Source organism: Eulemur rufifrons, chromosome 7 (assembly GCF_041146395.1).
Source record: "Eulemur rufifrons isolate Redbay chromosome 7, OSU_ERuf_1, whole genome shotgun sequence".
In the NCBI taxonomy this organism is placed as follows: domain Eukaryota; kingdom Metazoa; phylum Chordata; class Mammalia; order Primates; family Lemuridae; genus Eulemur; species Eulemur rufifrons.
In genome coordinates, this window is record NC_090989.1 from 154,918,541 (window position 1) to 154,941,021 (window position 22,481).

Sequence of the window (22,481 nt, forward strand, 5' to 3'; positions counted from 1 at the left end):
GCCTAAGCCTGTGCCAGGTTGAGCGTGCAGAGCAGGGGTGGTGGTGGTGATGTGGGTACAGTCCCTTTCCGTGAACTCGGGACAGGGTTCCAGGATGCTGCGGTGCTGGCCTCAGCCTCCCCAGCCTTGTTTCCCAAGGAAAGGGTCAGGGTTGACTGAGTCGGTTCCTTATGCTCTCTGCCTGCTGAAGCAAGAATCCAGCCCTTCCACTGAGCAGGATCTCCGAGGCAGCCCTCTCACGTCAGAGATGGGGAAACCAGGGCCCAAGAGAGGAAAGGGCTCCAATGTCCCGAGCAGCCCTGGAGTTTGGGCCCCCTCTGACCCCAGGCCTACTGGCTTGCTCAATGAGGAAAGATGATCTGCAGGTGAAGGGGGAATAGATGGGTGCTGGTCATTGCCCACCCACCTACCTTGGCCTGGCCTCTGGGGCTAATGGCCCAGAACAGTGCCACCACTCACATCATTTGCATGTGGCATCAGAGGACCAAAGTTACCAGGTCTCCTTGTTTGGAAGTGATGAGGTTACAGCCCATTTACTTCACTCCTGGAGGGTGGTGAGTATGGGTTGAGGTGGAAGTGCCTTTAGCAAGCCTTGATGGGGCATTGGCCTTGCTGCAGGGGGGGAGGTGGGGCTGCAGATCTAGAGGACCTGCTCTTGCCCCCCAGGGGCTCCCCGGCCAACCAAAGCAAGGCATGGGACTTCAGATTGCAGAAGAGTCAGGGAAGAGGGGGTGGAGGCCCAGGAACTTTGAGGCCAGGGTGGCACCAGGTAGCCTGGCAGGAGTCAGGTGGCTTTAACAGCCATGGTGGGGTTTGGAGCTAGCAAGCCAGTGAGGGGTGGGTGTTCCAGGATGAGCCAGGGTCATGGAGAAAGGAAAACCCAAAGCGTGAACTTGAGCCCAGATCCCTGCATCTGGGATCTCAGTTTTCCTGGAAATGGGAGCTGTCTTACAGCCGAGAGGGTACTTGGAAGTGGCTAATTAGAGAGTTGGGAGGTCCTGGGGGCTGTCTGTCCCCTAGCTGGCTAGGCATCGGCCTTTGGGGACAGTGGAGACAGGTTTCTTGTGCTTGCCCGAGAACCTGCCTGAGGCCCAGCCTGAGTCGGCCTGGTTCTGGGCCTTTAGCTGTGGCCTGTCGAGGTCCAGCCAAGCTTTGGATGGGACCACCACTGGCTGGGTCTCCGCACAGGCCTCGTCTCTGGTTCCCTGGCATGATGCCCACCCCTCCCTCCCTGGCTCCAGCTTCCCTTGGCACTAAGCGAGGAGCTGGTGCATGCTCAAGGAGTAAATCATGTTCCTTGGCAGCCCCCGCTGCTTCGTAATCGTAAAGAATTTAAAGAGAAACCGCCAAGATAAAAATCTCACCCTAGCCCGTAAAAGCATCTTTCACCCTGTGCCTTGGGAGGCAGCGAGCCTCAGAGTGGGCTCTTGGCTGCCCGTACCTGTGTGTGTGCCTCTCTGATGCCTTGACCCCCCTGGAGGTGGTAAGAGCTAAGAACGTGGCTTTAGGACCGTGGTACTTGGCCCCTGACTCCTGAGAGACCTCCAGCTCCTCACCCAGGGCAGACAGCAGGGCTCTTAAATTTGGTAAAATGCAGAGGTGGTGGTGATGGCTCAACTGGCTGGCCCTGAAGGCAGACAAACCCCAATTCTACCCTTGTTGGCTGTGTGACCTCAGACAAGTGGCTTAGCCTCTCTGAGCCCTGGTGTCCCCTTGTGTAAGGGGGGAATGGCAGTGGTCCCATGGAAACAGCATCCTGAGGGCCCAGACTGCCTCGCTTGCATCCTGGCTTTGGCGAGACCTTGAGTGGTGAACTTTTCTTTGTGTTCCCACTGCCTTGTCTGGAAAATGGGGATAAGAATAGTACTGGCCTCGCTGCACGGGGAAGATTAACGGTGTGAATGCTGTGACTGCCTGGGTGCAGGAAGTCTCAGGAACCAGGAGCTGTGTTGATGGTGGCAGAAAGGTGAGGGCCGAGCCAGGGGGATGCCCCAAGGAGTCCCACACTGCCCCTCCCTTCCCTCCAGAATTCTAACTCTTGGTAAGGGAGGTGGCATTTATAAAGGACTGCAGGAGGGACCTGAATCCTGTGGGGTGGGTGGAGTGGGGTCAGAAGGAGAAAAATTCCTACGACCGGCACCTGGGCAGGCTTCATGGAGGAGGCTGCGTCTGAAACAGGGGAAGGGGGATCGCGGGAGAGGCAGAGCAGGGGAGAGGCGGTGTGTGCAGTGCAGCTCCTGGGGAAGAAGGCAAGATGCTAGATGGAGTCTTACTTTTGAGGCGAGGATATGGAGTTTGGACTTTCTATTTGTGGTTTTTAAGTTCTTTTTTCTCATGGCAGAGGTACTAAATATGTATTATGGAAAAATTCCAATGATAGGGGTGCATTTGGTGGGGAGTGAATGCCTTGGCAGTAGCTCCCTGGAGATAAGCTCCCGAGCCTGGCTGGGGCACATGGCCACTGCAGTGACCCCTCCTGTGAATACCGCTCTGGCTCCTTAGCTTGTGCTGGGGGTGACCAGACCTGGCTGCCCACTTAGGCATCCACTCACTTAGGGCTGGGCGGAGAGCATGTTTGCCTGGCCTGGCCTGGTGCTGTCCTGGGAATGCGAGCCCTGCCTCAAGGGAGCCCTTTGAGCTTTGGAGGAGCAGAGAGGATTCCTGCTGCATTTTTCTTAGAAATAGCAAGAGGGCCTTTGCCAGAGGCCTGGACGCCAGAAGGCTATGGTCTGAATCCAAAGCCCAGCTCACGTGGGCGCCAGAGCTTGGCAGGCCTGCAGCCCCCCGCCCAGGCTGCTGAGAGCCCCAGGGAGAGGGCGGAGGCCTCCTGGGCTCCAGACTCTGACCACTGGCCTGACCCAGCAAAAAGTGGGATCCGGGCAGTGGCTGCTGGCCTAGGATCCAGGGGACAGCCTGTGGGGGAGGGGCTGGGGCTCGGCTAGGTGACTTGTGGCATTCTCACTGGGGCCCCCAGCAAGCACCAGCTATCTGGTGCATCTCTCTGCAGGGCAGGGACAGACCCAAAGCAACAGGCCCCTCCAGGGATCAGGAAGCCTTGGGGCTGGGAAGCCTCAGTTCCAGATCCCCCTCCCCCACTCTTCTTCCTTCCTTCCTCCCTTGCCCCCCTACCTCCCCACTCCCATCACCACCCTTTCTTGGCTTCCTACCCGGACATGCTCTCTCCTTTGAGGTCTCTGCACCCAGCCAAGAGCCTTGTTTCTTCCCACTCAGGGCTCGGTGCTGATGCCCTGGTTTCCCTCCATGGCAGAGCCCGCTGTCGTATTTCTGTTGGCCAGCCAGCACGGTTGTGTCCTATGGGCCATTCGCTACAATTGGCAGAGCAGAATCTGGGGGCCCTTTGGGCTCCTGCTTCCCCTAAGGCTGAGTGAGTAGCACTCCAGGGGCCTTTGCCTGAGGCTGCCTGCACTGTCATTTTGATGCACACCTTCCTGTCCCAGCACCAGGCCTGTGTGGAGTGCCTGTCACCTTAGCTTGACTAGCTACCAGCTCAGCCCTGCCTGGGCTCCTGAGCATGCATCTGTCTGCTCTCTGCCTCAGTTTCCCCATCAGAATGTTGGGGGGCTGCTAAGACTGCCTGGAACATCCTTGGAATCTCTGGGTGGGAGATGTGAAGGGGCTGCAGGGACCACAGGAGTCCAAGGAGGGCAGCAGAGATGAAGGCTGGACCCAGGGCAGGGGGAGGGTCTTGACACCCACCAGCCTGTTGGTGCCATCATGGCCTGGCCTGTCTGTCTGGGTGATTTATCAGAGTAAATGAGCCATGGAGAGTTTGTTGTCTTTTGCAGTCACGGGAGGAGGAGGAGGTGGTGGAGGAAGGAGTGAGGGGTTTCCGGGCCAGGTCTGGAATGTGGGAGGAGGGGTGGGCCCCGGGTCTCGGAAACTGGAGGCCTCGCTGAGCGGCCATTTCACTCTCCCCACCTGAGAAATGAATCAGTGCGGCCCCTCAGGACTGACCCTTCTTCCTACCCCCTTCACACTTCTTGGGGCACATTCCTGTGTGATCTGCTTGCCTGGCCCTGATCACCCCTTCCCACCCCCTGCTCAGAGCCAAGTCTCTTGACCACGCTGCGTCCTTCCAGAGCTGAGCTGGAGCTCTAACCTCTGCCCGGCTGCTGAGCGCCCAAACGTGTGTTCACAGGCAGCTGTGTGTGCTGTTAAGTTCTACGCAGGACCTCTTGGCCCCCTCAGACTTAGAACAGTCAGGTGCCATGGGGCCATGGGGGTGGGCAGGGGTCAGTGGAGGCACCTAGGCTGGAGAGCTCCCATCCACTAGGACAGAGGGTCAGAAGTCCCTGGATGTCCTTGGGTGTGGACCCTCTGGTTCCGGGCTGGCGTGTGTGCCAGGGAGTGACCCTGCTGCTCCTTCCCCTCTGGCTGTTCCTGGTGCGGATGAGCTGTGCCCCCAGCCTGTCCTCTCCTGGGCGGAGCAGGTGGGCGCTGGGGCGGAACGGGCGTGGGAACGGCATGCCTGGGCCTGCAGGCCCCAGCCCCCAGCCCCCAGCCCCTGAAACGGGAGGGACGGAGCATGTACAGTGGAGCTGTAGCCCAGCTGGGCAGCTCTTACCCCGCATGTATTTGGTGAACAGCTGGGGTGTGTACAGTAGCCCTTGAGAAGGGGCCCCTCGTTCCAGAAGACTTCCCATCTTGAGGGTCCCACTGGGGACTCTTCTGACTTCACCAACTCCCTGCACCCCTGGGATGGATGTGTCAGGCATGCAGGGGCTATAACGCCTGCCTCTCCACCCTCTTCTCTGGCCTTGGGTCCCTCTCCCCTGGAGGAGCTGACATTTCCCAGGAAATAGCAGCTCTAGGTGGTGAAATATGGTAACTGGGTCCTCAGTTCAGACATTTAAATTAAATTCAATCAGAGCCAGTTATTGAATAAAAACACGAGGAGTCATTTACATGTTAATTATGTTGAATGGACTAGGAGGCCATAATTAGTTGCTAATTGGGTGAGAGTGGCTGTAATTGGTTTTGTTGGCACCGACCTGGCTCACCTACCTGGGGGGAAGGGGGGTGGGTGTGGATGGCTCCTAGGGAAGGCTCTGGGTCTCCAATCTGGAAAGCTGGCCAGGGATGGGATGGGGGGCAGACATTGAGGGGCTTAGGGTCGGAGGAACCTAGAGCCTACCCCCAAGGAGGGGGCAGCTGGCGTCTGGTTTCTGGGGGTTTCCATCCAGAACATCTGGGGTAGGGGAGAAGGAACTAGGAGAGCTAGCCCCAGGTCAGCAGTGACAGCCTCCCCTGCCCAGCCGAGTGTGGGACCTGGGCTGGAACAAATGGAAAGTGCCCAAGAGAGGGTCCATGGGAGCACAAGGCAGGTGTCACTCTGGTATCCCCCTGCAGGTGCTGGTCCCTGGGTCGGCCTAGTCAGTGGTTGAGGTCTTGGCCTTGGGGCATGAGTGGGTGTGCTGAGCAGGGGGAAGGTGTGCAAAGGCATCTGGGCTGCCCTGCCCCCAGTGCGGCCTAGCTGGGGCTCCCAGGGTTGCAGGGCTGTGGCCAGGGGCTGAGGCCTTCCGGCTGGCCGCTCATTAAAAGAGGATTAGGCTGGGAGCCAGGGGGCCAGCCCAGCCCCTGGGCCTTCCTCTGGGGCCCCTCACAGCTTTGGGGGAGTGAGAAAGAGGCCGGAGGCCACCCCTTCCCAGAGCCTGCGGGGGTGGGGGGGTGTCCAGTAGGGACAGCCTGGGCCCTGTCGCTGCTCTTACTGCCACTGCTGCCATCCCCCTGTCTACCTCAGTTCCCCTCCTCAGGAGGTCAGGAGGTCTGTCTTTCTGGCGCATGAAGCACTGACAAAGACTGAGGCCAGCACCCCTCTTTGCCCCCAGTCCCGTATCTCTTTGGCTCAGGGATTAGGGCTGCCCTCGCCCACACAAGGTCAGAGGTCTGAGCCAGACTGCAAGGATCTGTCGGTCACCCCCTAGAACCCAGCCCTGCAGGGGGAGGTGACGCTGTCAGTCAGGGCCTCCTGCTTTGTGGGGCTGTAACCAAGGGGGCGGGGTGCCCACCTCTGCTCCAAGACCCCTCTGTCTGTAGCAGCCCCTGCTTCACTGGCAGCAGACCTGGTGTCCTGGAGACGGGCTGCAAGGGGTGGGGACCGTCCACTTGGGGTCTGCGGTGAGGGCTGTGGACACGCCCCCTCAGGGCCTGTCCTTGCCTGCTACTTCCTTTAAAGTGAGGCCTCATCGGCCGCTTCCTAGAGATGAGCAGACGAGACGCCCAGGAGCAGGCCCTGAGCACCGAACGTGTCCCTGCCTCTGGACCTTTGCCAGGCCATTCCTGGCCAGGACCCTGAGTGTCTAATGGCCATGGGAGAGTCCCAGAGGCTGGGAACGGCTGCGGAAATGAGGTGTCTGATGCCAGAAAAGGCTCTTCCTTCCCAATGACGGGAAAATCCTTCCCGGATGTCGCCCCACCCAACCTGTGCCCAGCCTGGCTGAGAGTATGGGGGTAGGGAGCCCTTCCCCAGAGACATCACCCGGGCACACCATCCTCCCTCCCCACCAAGGTCAAAGCTCATCCCACAGAACCCTCGATTGTGCCCCAGCCACTCTCCCAATATTGCCATGGCAATGGGGGAGGGGTGACACCTCTGCTAGCAGAGCTAGGCCTGGGACAAGTGGGGCAGAGATGGGGACTGGCCCGACGACATGACCAGGGTCCACATCAGCCCCCCACCCACTGATGCCACTTCAGGCTCCCAGTTCCTTCTGGCCCAAGTCCCTGCGCCTTAGGAACGCTGGGGCCCAGTAGGATCTGGCCCCTGCTGACTGCAGGCGTCAGAGGAGGGGACCCAGTGCTACCTGACCACCTCCTACTTTGACCCAGGCTTCCTGTAGGAATGAAGGACCCCAGACCCTTTGCCTTGTGGTGGGGTGGGAAGTGGGGCAACAGGGCACCAGTTTTGCCTCATCCCGTGATGTGGGGTGAGCACCACTCTTCCCTGGGCCTCAGCCTTCCTGCCTGAAACTGGGGGTGCAGGTCTTGTCACGGGAACCATGGTTTCGATTTTTTCCTGCAATCTGTGGTGAGTAAGGTTAGCAGTCTGGCCATGAGTTGATGAGGTTGGAGCCCTGTACCTCATTTGCTCTGGGACCCCCAAAACTCCTACCCCTCTTTGCCTTGGTTTCACCTCCTGTGGGCCGGGTTTGGAGGAATGATTCGGGATTTAGTTCTGCTTCCAGGGGTGGGGGTGGCGTGGGGACACACTGGAGTTGGGGGTGGGGGCTGAGTCAACAGGAAGCCCGCACCTCCATGGTCCCCTCTGCTCCCCACTCCAGCACTAGGAAATAGGGTAGCTAGGATGGCAATGGGGGGTGGACGTCCTCCAAGAGACAGTGACATCTGGCACCCTGCTTCCTCGGGGGAAGAACTTGGGACCCCATCCCACTCTTCTCTCCCCTCAAGGCATGAAGGATGGGTTGGGAGAGACCCGAGGAATGGCTGGCGTCAACCTCTCCCTGAGATCAGAGCAGGACCCCCACCGAGGGTCACTTTGACTGTCAGTACTAGAAGGGTCTGAGGGATGATCTAGAGTGGAAAATGAGGCTCAGAGCGCCCCAAGTGGGGTTATGAAGCTCACGCCTTAAACCCAAGCCAGAGCCAAGGATCCCTTACCCATGGTCCTAACTTTTCCCACCCGCATGGCCTCCTAAGGGCTCCCCTCCCCTATCAGTTTCCACAGTGACTGAAGTATCATGTCCTGTGACACCAGAGACATTGACGCCATATCCCACAGCCACTGGGAGGGGTCCGAGGGTCCTGAGTCATGCATGTGCCCTGTCGATGGAGAGCGAGTCACCTTCCGGCCCTCGCTGTCCTGGCAGGCAATCTCCACCACCAGGACTGGCTCCCCCGGACCTCCCCCTCCTTCAGCCACAGGCCTAGGTGGACATCCCCCCATGCACTCTGACACGTCACTTCCCTTCCCGGTGCCCTGAATGTTGCGAGCACAGGGCTTGGCACAGAGCGGGTGCTTGATGACTGGCAGAGGCTCTCTCCATGCCCACGTCCCAGGGCAGACTGGGGGTAGGGGCACAGAGGGTGCAGAGGCAGGATTCAGCTCAGGGCTAGTCTCCTGCCCCCCATCCAGGACTCAGTTTCCTCATCTGCTGAGTGTTTGCTATCCTGCCTTGCCCACAGATGAAGCTGGAGCCCGGGAGTGCTGGGGCTGTGGGAGTGGGTCGGGGACTGGAGTCCTGGCACGGCAGAGGGAGAGGGTGCAGATTATAGAGGCCCGAGGCTGGGCAGGGGTGGAGGGTAGGGATTATGGCTGATTGGGTTCCTGGGGGCTAGATGTCTGAAGCTTCCCCCTCCCTGAGTGCGTGTGTCTGAAGGTGTCCACATAAGCCTCTGTCACTTCTGCCTCCAATGCCCCCCAAGTGCCCCCTAGCCCAGCGGGACGGGTAAGGGCACAACCAAGGCCATGCCCCCAGCCAGTGTATAAATAACCCCTGGCGGGCTGTTCCAGCCTGGGGGCGCTCCACTGGCAGCCCCACTTCCTCTCTGGCCACTTCCCAGCCCAGAGGGTGGGGGAGTGTTTACTTTCCTGTTGTCACTGTGGCTGGGTGGCCAGGCAGGGGACTCTGAGTGGCCCAACAACAGGTGCAGGACAGGTGCCCTGGCTGCCCTGCCCAGGACTTCAGAGGCGCCGCCGGACAGGCGGGTGAGGCCATAGCCAGGCAGGGATCGGCCCTTTGATCCCTCGGCGTCCCTGCGTCCCAGTGGTTGGCCAAGGTCATCACCTGTATTCCCTTGTCACTACATAGTCAGGACTGGGCAGGACAAGGCCCTTCCTTGCCCCCCAGCCCCTCAAAGTGAGGTCCTAGTCCTAGATGTGGGCTCTAGATGCCAGCTGTCAGGACCCCCGGCCCCAGCCCACCTCTGCCCTGCGTGGCCATCTCAGCACGTCCTGCAGCTCCTGTTGGATGCTGCTCTCAGACAAAGCCCCTCCAGCTCACCCCAGGGTCCCCGGCACACCAGCAGGGGTCAGGGTCAGCCAGGCCAGTGAGGGACGGCTGCCCTGAGTGGAGGGTGACCTTGATTGATGGGGTGGGGCCACCTGCTGGTCCCACCTTCAGGCTGTGTCCAGGGCCTCAGGTTCCAGCTGTTCTCTCCCTCCAGGTGCCTTGGGGCCTGGCCCAGGCCTCCCCCTTGAGTGTCCCACCTGTGACATGGGTTACCAGCTGTGGGGAAGGGGGATGGGATGTGAGTGATCCCCTTGGTCAGGGCCTCATCTGCGGCAGGACGCGTGTGCATACCTGTGCCGTGTGTATGCACTCATGTGCTCTTCTGTGTGCTGCCATCTGAAGCCCCCTGTGCGTGTGAATATTCATTTCTCCTTACAATGTTCTCTCTCCTACTGAGCTAAAAATAGCTGGGGGTGGGTGGAGAAGGGGCTTGCCAGGGGGACCCCTTAGCTCTCCCCCTCCAGAAGCTGGTTTCCAAGCTTCGTGGAGTCCTATGTCTGTCATTGGCCTGTCAGTGGCTGAGCTCCATCCTGTCCTTCATCCCCAAGAGGGAGGACTTTCCCCAGGATCTTGGGAGTGGGAGGGTGAAGCTGCTGGACTCATGCGGAAGAGAAAACAGAGGACCCAGCTGGACCCTGCCCCCAGCCCCCAGCCCAATGACACTGTAGCACCAGGGGGCGAGCCTCTCCCAGAAATGACTGTCCCTGGTAGATTCAAAGTGGTAGATGCAAACAAAGAGTTCCACCATTAGCAGCCTTGTGGGGCCTGGGGGAAGCTGGGGGTCTGCAGGGCAGTGTGGCTCCAGCAAGGCTTTCCTGGCTAACCCACTTCAGACCAAGGGGGGACCTTGCTGTGCACCAGCTGTGCCCTCTGCCTGGGTGGCAGCTGGGGTGAGGACAGGGCATGCGGGCTCCACGCCAGCGTCTGTGGGCTATCTCAGATAGGCCTGGCCCTGCTCCCACCTGCTCATTAACCCCTCCAGGCCCCTGCAGGAAGCCATCCCCACCCTGAGTGTGTGAGCATCAACCCCCACCTGAGCAAAGATTCTCTGATGCTGCCACACACCTTGGCCCGCACCCACTGCCTTTTCATTGGGACCCTGAGCTGGCGAGGGCTGTCTGTGAATCAGGGGTTTAGCTTTGGGCGTGGCCCCTTCCTTGGCCTGCCTACCTGTCCTACTTTCTTCTGCCAACCTGTCTGGGACTGGAGAGGGAGCTAAGTAGGCCCTGGGAGAGGAACCGGAAGTTTAAGACCAGGTCCTAACTGGTGCCCTGTCCTCCACCCACAGAGCTTAAGGCCACAGGCACCGCCCACTTCTTCAACTTTCTGCTCAACACAACCGACTACCGAATCCTGCTCAAGGATGAGGACCATGACCGCATGTATGTGGGCAGCAAGGACTATGTGCTGTCCCTGGATCTGCACGACATCAACCGCGAGCCCCTCATTGTAAGGGCCAGCCGAGGTGTGGGGCATGGCGGGTGGGGGGCGTGGAGCCCAGGGCTCAGGGCCCGGCCGGCAGGCTGCACCGTCTGACTCCCATCTCCGGCAGATCCACTGGGCGGCCTCCCCACAGCGCATTGAGGAGTGCGTGCTCTCAGGCAAGGACGGCAATGTGAGTGTAGTGGGAAGGGGCGGGTGACCCCAGAGAGGGGACAGGGCCAGGCAGGTGTCTGGCCGTCTACACAACTTTCTGTCTGGCCCCAGGGTGAGTGCGGGAACTTCGTCAGGCTCATCCAGCCCTGGAACCGAACACACCTGTATGTGTGCGGGACAGGTGCCTACAACCCCATGTGCACCTACGTGAACCGCGGCCGCCGAGCCCAGGTAAGTCCCACCTGCCCTGCCCCGATGCTGCCCCCACTGGTGGCTGCAACCCAGGGTCCTGATGGGAGGATGGGCTTGAGCCCCAGCCCTGCCACTTCCAAGCCCTGTGACCTTGGGTGAGTGTCTTCTTTCACCCCACTTAGCCTCAGTTTCTTCATTTGAAAATGGGGCTAACGGCTGCCTTTCTCACAGGTCGGTGTGAGGAGGAGGCAGTGAGCTAATGCTCCCAAAGCTCTTAGCACTGTGCCTGGCACATAGTAAGCACTCACTCCATACATGGCACCGGCTCTCTTGGCTATGCCTGTGGACCGTGCCCCTGTGGCCAAGCCAGGGGGCCTGGCAGGGGCCTCTGCGTCGGGAGGCTGGACGTCTGGGTCAGCTTCTGCCGTGTGCCCTAAGGGAGAGCCGCCTTCCTCCCCCAGGTCCAGGGGGTTGGGAGGAGCTGCCCCTTCCCCAGCTCTGCCCCCGCCTGCTTCTGCCCTTTTCCATCTCCATGTAGGCATGTGTGTGAGCTGGTGTGACCTTGTGGGGCATGTGTGAGAGTGACTGGACCTAAGGGGCACATGTGTGTGCAGGTGTGCGCCAAGCCTGTGTGTGTACATGTACATGAGCAGAGACATACTCCGAGGGCCCATGCGCTCACGTGTGTTGCTGGCCTGTGTGGTGTGAGAGGCTGGCAGCCCGAGCCCGCTCCCCCAGCCCCTGCCACCCCCAGCTCTAACCCCTGTTCCTCGTCTTCTCAGGCCACACCATGGACCCCCCAGACAGAGGTGGTCAGAGGCCGCGGCAGCAGAGCCACGGATGGTGCCCTCCGCCCGACGCCCACAGCCCCACGCCAGGTGGGCCTCATCCCTCCAGGCCTTTGCCAGGCAGCACTGCCTGTGAGCTGAACTCTCCCTGGGCCTGCACGCCAGGCTAGCCTCCCCAGCCTTCCCTCTACCTCTGTGCCCCACCCATCCCACCCCTTCCCCTGCAGTGCCCTCAGGCTCAGAAGGCATTCCCAGCTGGATTCATGTCAGCCTCAGTGTGACCCCTGCAGGCAAGAAATCATGAAGCCACCAGGTGGGGAAGACAGGAGCCCTGGGGACAGCTGTGCCTCAGCCCTCAGACCACGTGTATAGACACACAAGAGCACACACCAGCATGCACTTGGCACCCCTTACTCAGCACCCAGAGTGGGAATGTGGCACATTGGTGCAGTCTGACACATCACTCCCAGGTGTCCGTGCCCCTGTCCCCCATGGGACATCCAGTGGACACAGTGTCCTGCACACTCACGTGCTTGGGGCTCTCTTCTCATGGGGTGGTGTCTGTCCACTAGTCACCACCCGGGTCTGGGCTGGGATGGCTGGGGCTGGGCAGGGGCGGGCAGGGGGGCAGGGGCTGCCGGTGAATGAGAGAGCGTGTGTGTCTGTAGCGGGGAATACCGACAAGCAGGATCATTCGGATCCTGTGTATGTGTCCAGAGTGTGAGCCGGGAGTTGTGCGTGTTGGCAGTGATGCGTGCTGAGCTGTGCGTGCAGCCCCATGTGTGCAGGAAGCCACGTGTGCAGAGTGTAACTGGAGGCGGGCCTGTGTGCACCTTCCCATCACCATCCTGCCACCTGCTGCCACCTCCTCCTGCCTCTGCTCCTCTCTCCTCTCTCCTCTCCCCTTCCCCTCCCTTTTCCCTGCCTTTCGTTTGTGGCCCATGAGCGCATCCGGGTCCCACCAACCTTTCTCCTAGCATCTTCCAGGCTGGGCTGGGAGGCACAGGGGGCTTTGCGAATTCCAGGTGGTCTGCACTGAACTCCTCAACTCCTGGCTCCCTGGGGAGAAAGGTGGAGCCTGAGGGCTCTGCCTAGGAGCAGGAAAAAGACCATGGCCCATTGGTCCACCCTGAGGACACAAAAGCCTGGGGTCACAGCAACCTTAGAGTTCTCTGGCATGGTTGGACCTGATGGGAAAGGACAGGACCCCAGGCCCCTTAGCCAGTGCCCCCTGCCCTGGCCAAGTCTGCAGCCCCTCCTTGGCCCAAGACAGGCAGCCACAGCTCAGAGAGTTGTGCTCTGTGGCCCGTGGGGGCCTTGGCCAGAGTCTTCATGAGCCAGTCGGCATGGAGGGCTTCAGCCCCTGCAAGCCCACTCCATGCCCATCCCATGGCCCCAAGGGTGAGGCCCTCCCAGACTTGGTTCCTAGGTCTTACCTGAGACCTGGAACTAAGGAAGCACCTCCCTTGGAACCCACAGCATGGCCCTGCCCTGGGACACCTGTCTGGGTGGAGTTCAAGCCTGAGGAGCTCTGGGGAGTGCAGGGGATGGGCTAGGAGTATTCCTGAGGGCCCATTCTCACCCTGGGGACCTCGGGACCTTGGGACCCTTACCCTTCCTGGCGGAGGGACTGGCCTGGCTGGTGCTGAGCCCCCTCTGCCCTGCAGGATTACATCTTCTACCTGGAGCCTGAGAGACTCGAGTCAGGGAAGGGCAAGTGTCCATACGACCCCAAGCTGGACACAGCCTCAGCCCTCATCAGTGAGTGCCCCCACCCTACCCTGGTTCTACAGTCTGAATGTGTGACCTCTGCCACTGGAGGGGGGTGTGGCACCAACACTTATACCAGGGCAGAGACCATGACCAGGCTGTCCCTGAATCCCACCATGGGACCCCACCTGCAGGGGGAGGGGGTGCAGGTCAGACCCCAGTGTGAGCTGAGAGGCAGAGACTAGGTCATCTGAGCCTCCGTCCAGGCCCTCTGGATTGGGGGTTGCGGGGGCCAGGTCCTACCCTGGAACGAGTGTGTCCTGGGGGTGGCATGAGGGCACTCCCATAGCACATTCTCAGTATGTCTGGAGCCTGGGAGTGGTCTGTTTGGAGAGCACGTTTCTGCTCTGGGCAGGGATCTGGGAGAGTTGGGGGCTGTTCTCTAAGGAGAAGTCCTGTCTAGGGCCTCAGGAGCAGCCGCTGCCCCTAACCCCAGGGTGGGTGAGCCTGCCACTGACCCTGGCCCATGTGCTCTGCCTGCCTTCTGGCTGCCCCACCCCATCTGCCTCGCAGAGCAGCCATAGGGCATCGTGCCACCTCCAAGCCTGGGAAAGGCCCCTGGGTGAGGGAGCGGGCATTATCCCCCACGCCTAGTGAGATGGTCCTGGCCTGGTGGCAGAACCCAGACCAGACAGTCAGGTGAGGGAAGACACAGAGTGAGGGTGGTGTGCTGGAGCCAGGTAAATTGTTAAATTTTTAGAATTTTGTGAGCCAGTTGTTAAACAAAGCTATTATTAAAATTTTAATTGTATACATTTATGATTAATATTAAAACAAAGGTAACAACAATAACAAAAGGTAAAAGATACTCAAAACTCATTACAGGCATACCTCGGAAATAGTGCAGGTTGGGTTCTAGGCCACCACAATAAAGTGGATATTGCAATAAAGCGAGTCACATGAATTTTCTGGTTTCCCAGTGCATATAAAAGTTATCTTTATACTGTGTTGTACTCTATGAAGTGTACAGTAGCATTATGTCTAAAAATGCACATACCTTAATAAAAATTACCTTATTGCTAAAAAATGCTAGCGATCATCTGAGCCTTCAGCAGGCCATGCTCTTTTGCTGGTGGAGGGTCTTGCCTCAGTGTTGATGGCTGCTGACTGATCATCGTGGCGGTTGCTGGAGGCTGGGTAGCTATGGTGATTTCTTAAAATAAGACAACAGTGAAGATTGCCGCATTGATTGACTCTTCCTTTCATGAAAGATTTCTCTAGCATGCAATGCTGTTTGATAGCACTTGACCCATAGTAGAACTTCTTTCAAAATTAGAGTCAGTCCTCTCAAACCATGCTGCTGCTTTATCTACCATGTTTGTGTAATATTCTAAATCTTTGGTTTTCATTTCAACAATGTCCATGACATCTTCACCAGTGGCAGGTTCCATTTCAAAAAACCACTTTCTTTGCTCATTCATAAGAAGCAACTTCTCATCCATTCAAGTTTTGTCATGATGGCAGCAATTCAGTCACATCTTCAGGCTCCACTTCTAGTTCTCTTGCTATTTCCACCCCATCTGGTGATACTTCTTCCATGGAAGTCTTGAACCTCTCAAAGTCATAAGGGTTGGAATCCACTTCTTCCAAACTCCTGTAACATTGCTATTTTGACCTCCTCTCATGAATCATGACTGTTCTTAGTGGCATCTAGAATGGTGATTCCTTTCCAGAAAGTTTTCAATTTTCTTTGCCCACATCCATCAAAGGAATCACAATCTATAACAGCTATAGCCTTAGGAAATGTATTTCTTCAGTAATAAGACTCGAAAGTTGAAATTACTCCATGATCCATGGGCTACAGAATGGACGTTGTGTTAATAGGCATGAAAACAACATTCATCTCCTTGTACATCTCCATCACAGCTCTTGGGGTGACCAGGTGCATTGTTAATGAGCAGTTACATTTTGAAAGGAATCTTTCTTTCTGAGCAGTTCTCGACAGTAGAATTAAAATATTCAGTAAACCATGCTGTAAACAGATGTGTAGATATCCAAGCTTTGTTGTTCTATTTATAGAGTATAGGCATAATAGATTTGGCATAATTCTTAAGGGCCCTAGGATTTTCAGAATGGTAAATGAGCATTGGCTTCAACTTAAAGTAACCAGCTGCACTGGCCCCTAACAAGAGAGTCAGCCTGTCTTTTGAAACTTTGAAGCCAGGCATCGACGTCTCCTCTCTAGCTATGAAAGTCGCAGATGGCATTTTATTCCAATATTATCTACATTGAAAATCTATTGCTTAGGCCGGGCATGTTGGCTCATGCCTGTAATCCTAGCACTCTGTGAGGCCGAGGCGGGCGGATCGTTTGAGCTCAGGAGTTCAAGACCAGCCTGAGCAAGAGCAAGACCCCGTCTCTACTAAAAAAAAAATAGAAAGAAATCAGCTGGACAACTAAAAATATATAGAAAAATTAGCCAGGCATGGTGGCGTATGCCTGTAGTCCCAGCTACTCAGGAGGCTGAGGCAGGAGGATCGCTTGAGTCCAGAAGTTTGAGGTTGTTGTGTGCTAGGCTGACGCCACAGCACTCTAGCCCGGGCAACAGAGTGAGGCTCTGTCTAAAAAAAAAAAAAAAAAAAGAAAGAAAGAAAGAGAAAACCTGTTGCTTAGAGTGGCCATCTTCATCAATGATCTTAGCTAGATGTTCTGGATCAGGAGTGGGGAAACTTTTCATGCTGGAAGGCCACATTAGTTTAGCTGTAATCAAATAAAGCCACATTCAAGAAACTTCAATTAGATATACTTAAAAATGTACATTATGTTGTAAAAATCTAACTACTATGTACTTAATAATTTAAAAAAATGAAAACTATTTGTTAATTTTAAAGTTAACTAACCTTTTAATGACTTTGTTATGTCTGCTTTTTGTTGGAAAGCATTTGAATATTTGGTTTCAGCATGGAGGTCTGATTTCAGTTGATGTTCTAGATGGTTATTAGTCATTTGTGACTTTAAGGGTGTTTAAGGGTGTCTTGATTTGGGTTAGGTAGGAGAATGTAGATTCGCAGCAATAAGTGGTTGAAAAGCAAGAAAGCATTTTGGGGGCATGTTGCTGAAGGCATGGGTATTCTACCGCATTTTTCCATGTTTCAACTGGATCTTTCTTAGCATCAAACAATGACTTTAAAATGTCATCTACTGAGAGCTCAATCAATTCTATCTCTTTAGCTCGTTAGGTGGCCTTGGTGATATCAACTAGGTGAGGCTGAAATGCTAATTTGAGTGTGATCCCATGATTCTCAAAGTCGGTGAACTTTTCGTTTTATTCTCCAATTAATAGGTCTATAACAGCTGTGTATTCTTCAAATGATTTGAATTTTTCATCCTGCTTGTCAATGACCTTTGCTAACTGGGGAAAGTGTTCATCCAAAATTTCCTTTTGAAGAAGTGTTTTGAAAAAGATAGTTTTTTCTGAAAAGCTTGGATTTTTTTGCCACATATCATATATAGACTTAGTTTTACCTTGCAAAGAAATATTCAAGTCATTTTGATTTGACGTGATATCAAAATGTCAAAAGCTGAACAGAAAATGCAACAGAAATGCTATATTCCTATAGAAATCTTCTTTCCGTAAGTCACATTGCTGATTCCCTTCTTCATAAAAATGTAACTATTGGCCGGGCGCGGTGGCTCACGCCTGTAATCCTAGCACTCTGGGAGGCCGAGGCGGGTGGATTGCTCAAGGTCAGGAGTTCGAGACCAGCCTGAGCAAGAGTGAGACCCCGTCTCTACTAAAAATAGAAAGAAATTATATGGACAACTAAAATATATATATACAAAAAAATTAGCCGGGCATGGTGGCGCATGCCTGTAGTCCCAGCTACTCGGGAGGCTGAGGCAGTAGGATCGCTTAAGCCCAGGAGTTTGAGGTTGCTGTGAGCTAGACTGACGCCACGGCACTCACTCTAGCCCGGGCAACAGAGTGAGACTCTGTCTCAAAAAAAAAAAAAAAAGTAACTATTCTTGCAGAGATAAAATTTTAGTTAATAGCTGTTCCTATGATAGCCAACCCACTTTAGAATGATTTAGCAAATCCACACTGAGTGTGTCTTCCTTCAACTTTAGCATGTTATGAAACTGATGATGCTGTGTTGCATTTGCATGAATATAGTTAACAGTACTTATAACTTGTTGCAAAGTGTCACTTAAAATAGTAGCTTTAGCACAGAGATTTTGCTGATGCAAGATACAATGAAAAGAAATGAGAGCATCTGTATCTGTTAATACTTTTTTTATCTGTGCAATAAACCCTTCATGTTTTCCTGTCATGGACGGTGCATCGTCTGTCTGTACATATGCTCACTAAATTTTCCAAATTCAGCTCAACTTCACAACATTTGTCTTGAAAGTTGTTGAAGGTAGCTATTCCCTGTGTTTTCTTTGCAAGAGTGCCCAAAGTGAGTAACTCTTTGTAGCAAAGAAAATCTTCTGTTATGACCCAAATGAAGTATAAAACCTATATTGCGTCTGTAGTATCAGTTGATTCATCCAATACAATTGATTAATATATGTTTTCCTTTTGAAGTATTGCATGAAGTTCTGTTAAGTTGAAGGCTAATTCATGCTGCTGATCAGTTATGGTTCTCCTTGAAAGAGGCAGTTTATACTTTGAAACATTATCCAGTCTAAGCATCTTACAACTTCAACAATGCATTCTTTCACAATTTCCATATCACTGAATGGCTTCCCTTTCTTCTCAAGTATATAAACTACTTTATAAGTTGCTTCAGTGGCATTATTTCCAAGTCTTATCACTACTTGAAAGAATTGTCTTTGCTTTTGCTTTTCATCTTTTAATTTCTGCAATACAACCTTTCATGCCTCTCCCTCTAATTTAAAATATCTGTGGTCCTTATGGGTGTTATAATGCTGATGAGCGTTGAATTTCTTAAATTTTGATATTGCAGTATCACAAAGCAAGCAAATCATCTTATCTTTAGCAGAAATAAGATAATATTGCAATTCCCAATTCTCATTAAAAAATCTGTTTTTGGCCAGGTGCAGTGGCTCATGCCTGTAATCCTAGCACTCTGGGAGGCCGAGGCAGGAGGAGTGCTTGAGCTCAGAAGTTCAAGACCAGCCTGAGCAAGAGCAAGACCCTGTCTTTACTAAAAATAGAAAAATTAGTCAGGCATAGCCGTGTGAGCCTGTAGTCCCAGCTACTTGGGAGGCTGAGGCAGGAGGATCGCTTGAGCCCAGGAGTTTGAGGTTGCAGTGAGCTATAATCATGCCACTGCACTCTAGCCTGGACAACAGAGTGAGACCCTGTCTCAAAAAAAAAAAAACAAAAAAAAAACCTTCAGTGTTCTCTTTGTCTTCTTTGACATGATGGGCTGTTAAGCAGACAGAATTAAAAAATTCTGTCAAAGTGTGCAACTATTCACAAATTCCACTTCAAACAGAAACACAGTGCACCTTTGTCAAAAGCTGATAACAGACTAGTGTGCTCGACCCCCATAAACTCTCGCCAACCAGCCTCGTGCAGTAGCGGCGCCAGTCAGGCCGGGGAAGTTAGAACTAAATCATGAACGCAGCAGCTGTGAATTTAGCCCTTATGGCTGACTAATGTTCTAACTGTGCCAATTATTCTGGGAGGATTAACTCACTGAAAATTATTTCATTCTTTGATATTTTAATTATATGTTCATTTAAAAAATAAAATAAGGCCGGGCGCGCTGGCTCACGCCTGTAATCCTAGCACTCTGGGAGGCCGAGGCGGGTGGATCGTTTGAGTTCAGGAGTTCGAGACCAGCCTGAGCAAGAGCGAGACCCCATCTCTACTAAAAAGATAGACAGAAATTATATGGACAACCAAAAATATATATAGAAAAAATTAGCCAGGCATGGTGGCGCATGCCTGTAGTCCCAGCTACTCGGGAGGCTGAGGCAGGAGGATCGCTTGAGCCCAGGAGTTTGAGGTTGCTGTGAGCTAGGCTGATGCCACGGCACTCTAGCCCGGGCAACAGAGTGAGACTCTGTCTCAAAAATAAATAAATAAATAAATAAAATAAAATAAGAATATAAAAGACAAACAAAAATGTATTACTAAAAATAAAGGGATTTGTTCTGTAAAATTCGGATTCAATCAAAAGGCCACACTTAAGAACCCAGAAGGCCACATGTTCCCCACCCCATTTTCTGGATAACTTGCTGCAGCTTCTCCGTCAGCACTTGCTGCTACACCTTGCACTTTTATGCTATGGAGATGGCTTCTTTCCATCAACCTCATGAACCAACCTCTGCTAGCTTCCACTTTTCTTCTATAGCTTCTTCATCTCGCTCAGCCTTCACAGAATTGAAGAGAGTTAGGGCTTTGGTTTGGATTAGGCTTTGGGCTAAGGCAATATTGTGGCTGGTTCGATCTTCTATCCAGACCACCAAACTTTCTCCATAGCAGCAATAAGGCTGTTTGGCCCCCGTATCATTTGTGGGTTCACTGGAGTAGCACTTTTCATTTCCTTCAAGAACCTGCATTCACAACTTGGCTAACTGGTGCAAGAGACCTAGCTTTTGGCCTGTCTCAGCTTTTGACGTGCCTTCCTCACTAAGCTTAATCATTTCTAGTTTTTGATTTAAAGTGAGAGATCTGTGACTCTTCCTTTCACTTGAACACTTAGAGACCATTATAGGGTTATTAATTGGCCTAATTTCAATATTGACATGTCTCATGGAATAGGGAGGCCCAAGGAGAGGGAGATGGGGGAATGGTGGCCAGTGAAGCAGTCACACATTTATGAAGTTTGTTGTCTTATATGGGTGCAGTTTGTGGCACCCCAAAACAATTGCAGTAGTAACACCAAAGATCACTGATCACAGATCACCGTAACAGATATAATAATAATGAAAAAGTTTGAAATAGTGTGAGAATTATCAAAGTGCCACAGAGACATGAAGTGAGCACATGCTGTTGAAAAATGGTGCCAATAGATTTGCTCAAGTCAGGTTGCCCAGACCCTCATTTTGAAAAAAAAAACACAGTATCTGCAAAGCACAATAAAGCGAGGCGCAGTAAAACAAGGTGTGCCTGTACTTCCCCATTATTTTGCTACACTTTTGTTATCTATGCTCTTGAGGTTATGCACATCTATCGTATCTGTGGGGCAGAAATACTATACCGTGGTGTTGGCAGCTCTTCCCAACTTTGCTTTCAGTGACCTCAGGTTGGCAGCCTGAAATCAGCCATGCTGGCAGCATTTACACCACAGGGATTGGCTATTGCTCCTGATCCAAGCCAATTGCTACTAATCCCAACCCTCCCAGAGCCAGTCATTAATCACTGACCAGCACCTTACTGGAGATGCGACCATGCCCTGGGTAGCTTGAGGGGGAGACAGGACCCTGCACAAGAGATCATTTGTGCTGTGCCCTGCCCCTGGCGAAGGGCGGCCTCCCTGACTGACCCACTGGGCCGCCCACAGATGAGGAGCTCTATGCGGGCGTGTACATCGACTTCATGGGCACTGATGCAGCCATCTTCCGCACGCTCGGAAAGCAGACGGCCATGCGCACGGATCAGTACAACTCCCGGTGGCTCAATGGTGAGTGCAGGGGTGTGACTGGGATGTGGCCAGAGCATACGGAAGCACACCTGGGGGAATCTTCAGCCTGTGACTAGCCAAACAGCAGTAGTTTCTTTTCTGGAGAAGAGTTGGGGCTGTTTGTGTACCTGGCAAGGGGTTGCACTGGGGAAGGGGGCGCCGTCAGGGTGGCGGCTCAGCCAGCTGACCCCTGCTCACCTGCAGACCCTTCGTTCATCCACGCGGAGCTCATCCCTGACAGTGCGGAGCGCAATGACGACAAGCTCTACTTTTTCTTCCGCGAGCGGTCGGCGGAGGCGCCGCAGAGCCCGGCTGTGTATGCCCGCATCGGACGCATCTGCCTGGTACGCGTCGGGGCCCCACGCCGCCCCTCTCCGGCCAGTCCTGGCCCTGTCAGCCCTGCGCCAGCTGGGTCTTGGGGTCGACTGGCTGATCTGACCCGGCCTCCTGCCCCTACCTCCAGAACGACGATGGTGGTCACTGCTGCCTGGTCAACAAATGGAGCACGTTCCTGAAGGCGCGGCTTGTCTGCTCCGTGCCCGGCGAGGACGGCATCGAGACTCACTTCGACGAGCTCCGTGAGTGCCCAGCAGGCTGCAGTGGGAGGGGCGGGGGTTGGATGGGCAGTCAGGGTGCCTTTGGGGGGCTTCCTCCGCTGGCAGGAGTGGGCAGGGCCCTGGGCCTCCTGCCTAAGGCACCCTCCCAGGACCTTCTCCCTCTGTCCCCAGAGGACGTGTTTGTCCAGCAGACCCAGGATGTGAGGAACCCTGTCATTTACGCCGTCTTTACCTCCTCGGGGTGAGGCTGGGGCGGGGCTAGTAGTGGTAGGGTGGGGCTGGATTGGGGGTTGTGACTTGGGGAGGACCCCGGCCTGAGCTGTGGGGTGGGGGCAAGCGGGGGAGGGGCCCTGGGTCAAGGACCTGCCCGGCCCATAGCAGCAGCCTCCCCTGCACGCAGCTCCGTGTTCCGAGGCTCTGCCGTGTGCGTGTACTCCATGGCTGACATTCGCATGGTCTTCAACGGGCCCTTTGCCCACAAGGAGGGCCCCAACTACCAGTGGATGCCCTTCTCAGGGAAGATGCCCTACCCACGCCCCGGCACGGTAAGGACCCCACTCCCCCTCACTCTCCTCTTCCTCTCCTTAGAGGCCTACTTTGGGTCGGGCCCTTCCTTTGCAGACATGGGCCTGACCCTTACCGAGCTCACAGGCAGCGGGGGAGGTGGGCACACGAACATGTGTGACGCATGAACCCGCCACTCACACACAGCATCCGGCTGCAGAGGGACCGAGCTGGGATCCTGAGACAAGGACGGAGGGCTGGGTGTGGCGGGCTGCTCGTGGAGGGCCCTCTGAGGGGATGTTTGGGAGCTGAGGGTTGGAGGGAAGAGTCTTGTAGGCAAAGTGGAGGCAGACTGGAGGTCAGCTTAGCTGGCAAACAGCAGGCAAGCAGGTGGGGGTGGGCAGAGGCCAGGCCTGCGGGGTCTCTGCAGCCATGAGGGGGGTTTCACTTTCCCTTGGTGTGACATGGGCTACCGCAGGAGTCTAAGCAGGAGAGTCACATGCAGTTCTGACTCCATGTGGTCAGGACTGGGATGGGGGAGCT

The 22,481-nt window shown here is 54.7% G+C and overlaps 1 protein-coding gene across 3 annotated transcripts in view; it reads left to right on the forward strand.

The window, feature by feature from the left end:
- SEMA3F (semaphorin 3F) overlaps positions 1 to 22,481 on the forward strand; it is a 35,126-nt gene that overhangs the window by 7,999 nt on the left and 4,646 nt on the right. For 2 of the 3 annotated variants that reach the window (XM_069475741.1, XM_069475740.1), the window contains exons 3-11: positions 10,279 to 10,439; positions 10,543 to 10,605; positions 10,698 to 10,817; positions 13,234 to 13,327; positions 20,758 to 20,877; positions 21,082 to 21,221; positions 21,341 to 21,455; positions 21,606 to 21,675; positions 21,835 to 21,979. In XM_069475741.1, coding sequence (XP_069331842.1) covers positions 10,279 to 10,439; positions 10,543 to 10,605; positions 10,698 to 10,817; positions 13,234 to 13,327; positions 20,758 to 20,877; positions 21,082 to 21,221; positions 21,341 to 21,455; positions 21,606 to 21,675; positions 21,835 to 21,979 — 1,028 coding nt within the window. Of the gene's footprint in view, positions 1 to 10,278; positions 10,440 to 10,542; positions 10,606 to 10,697; positions 10,818 to 11,560; positions 11,657 to 13,233; positions 13,328 to 20,757; positions 20,878 to 21,081; positions 21,222 to 21,340; positions 21,456 to 21,605; positions 21,676 to 21,834; positions 21,980 to 22,481 lie in introns of all 3 variants that reach the window. The other variant, XM_069475739.1, reaches the window with a different exon arrangement.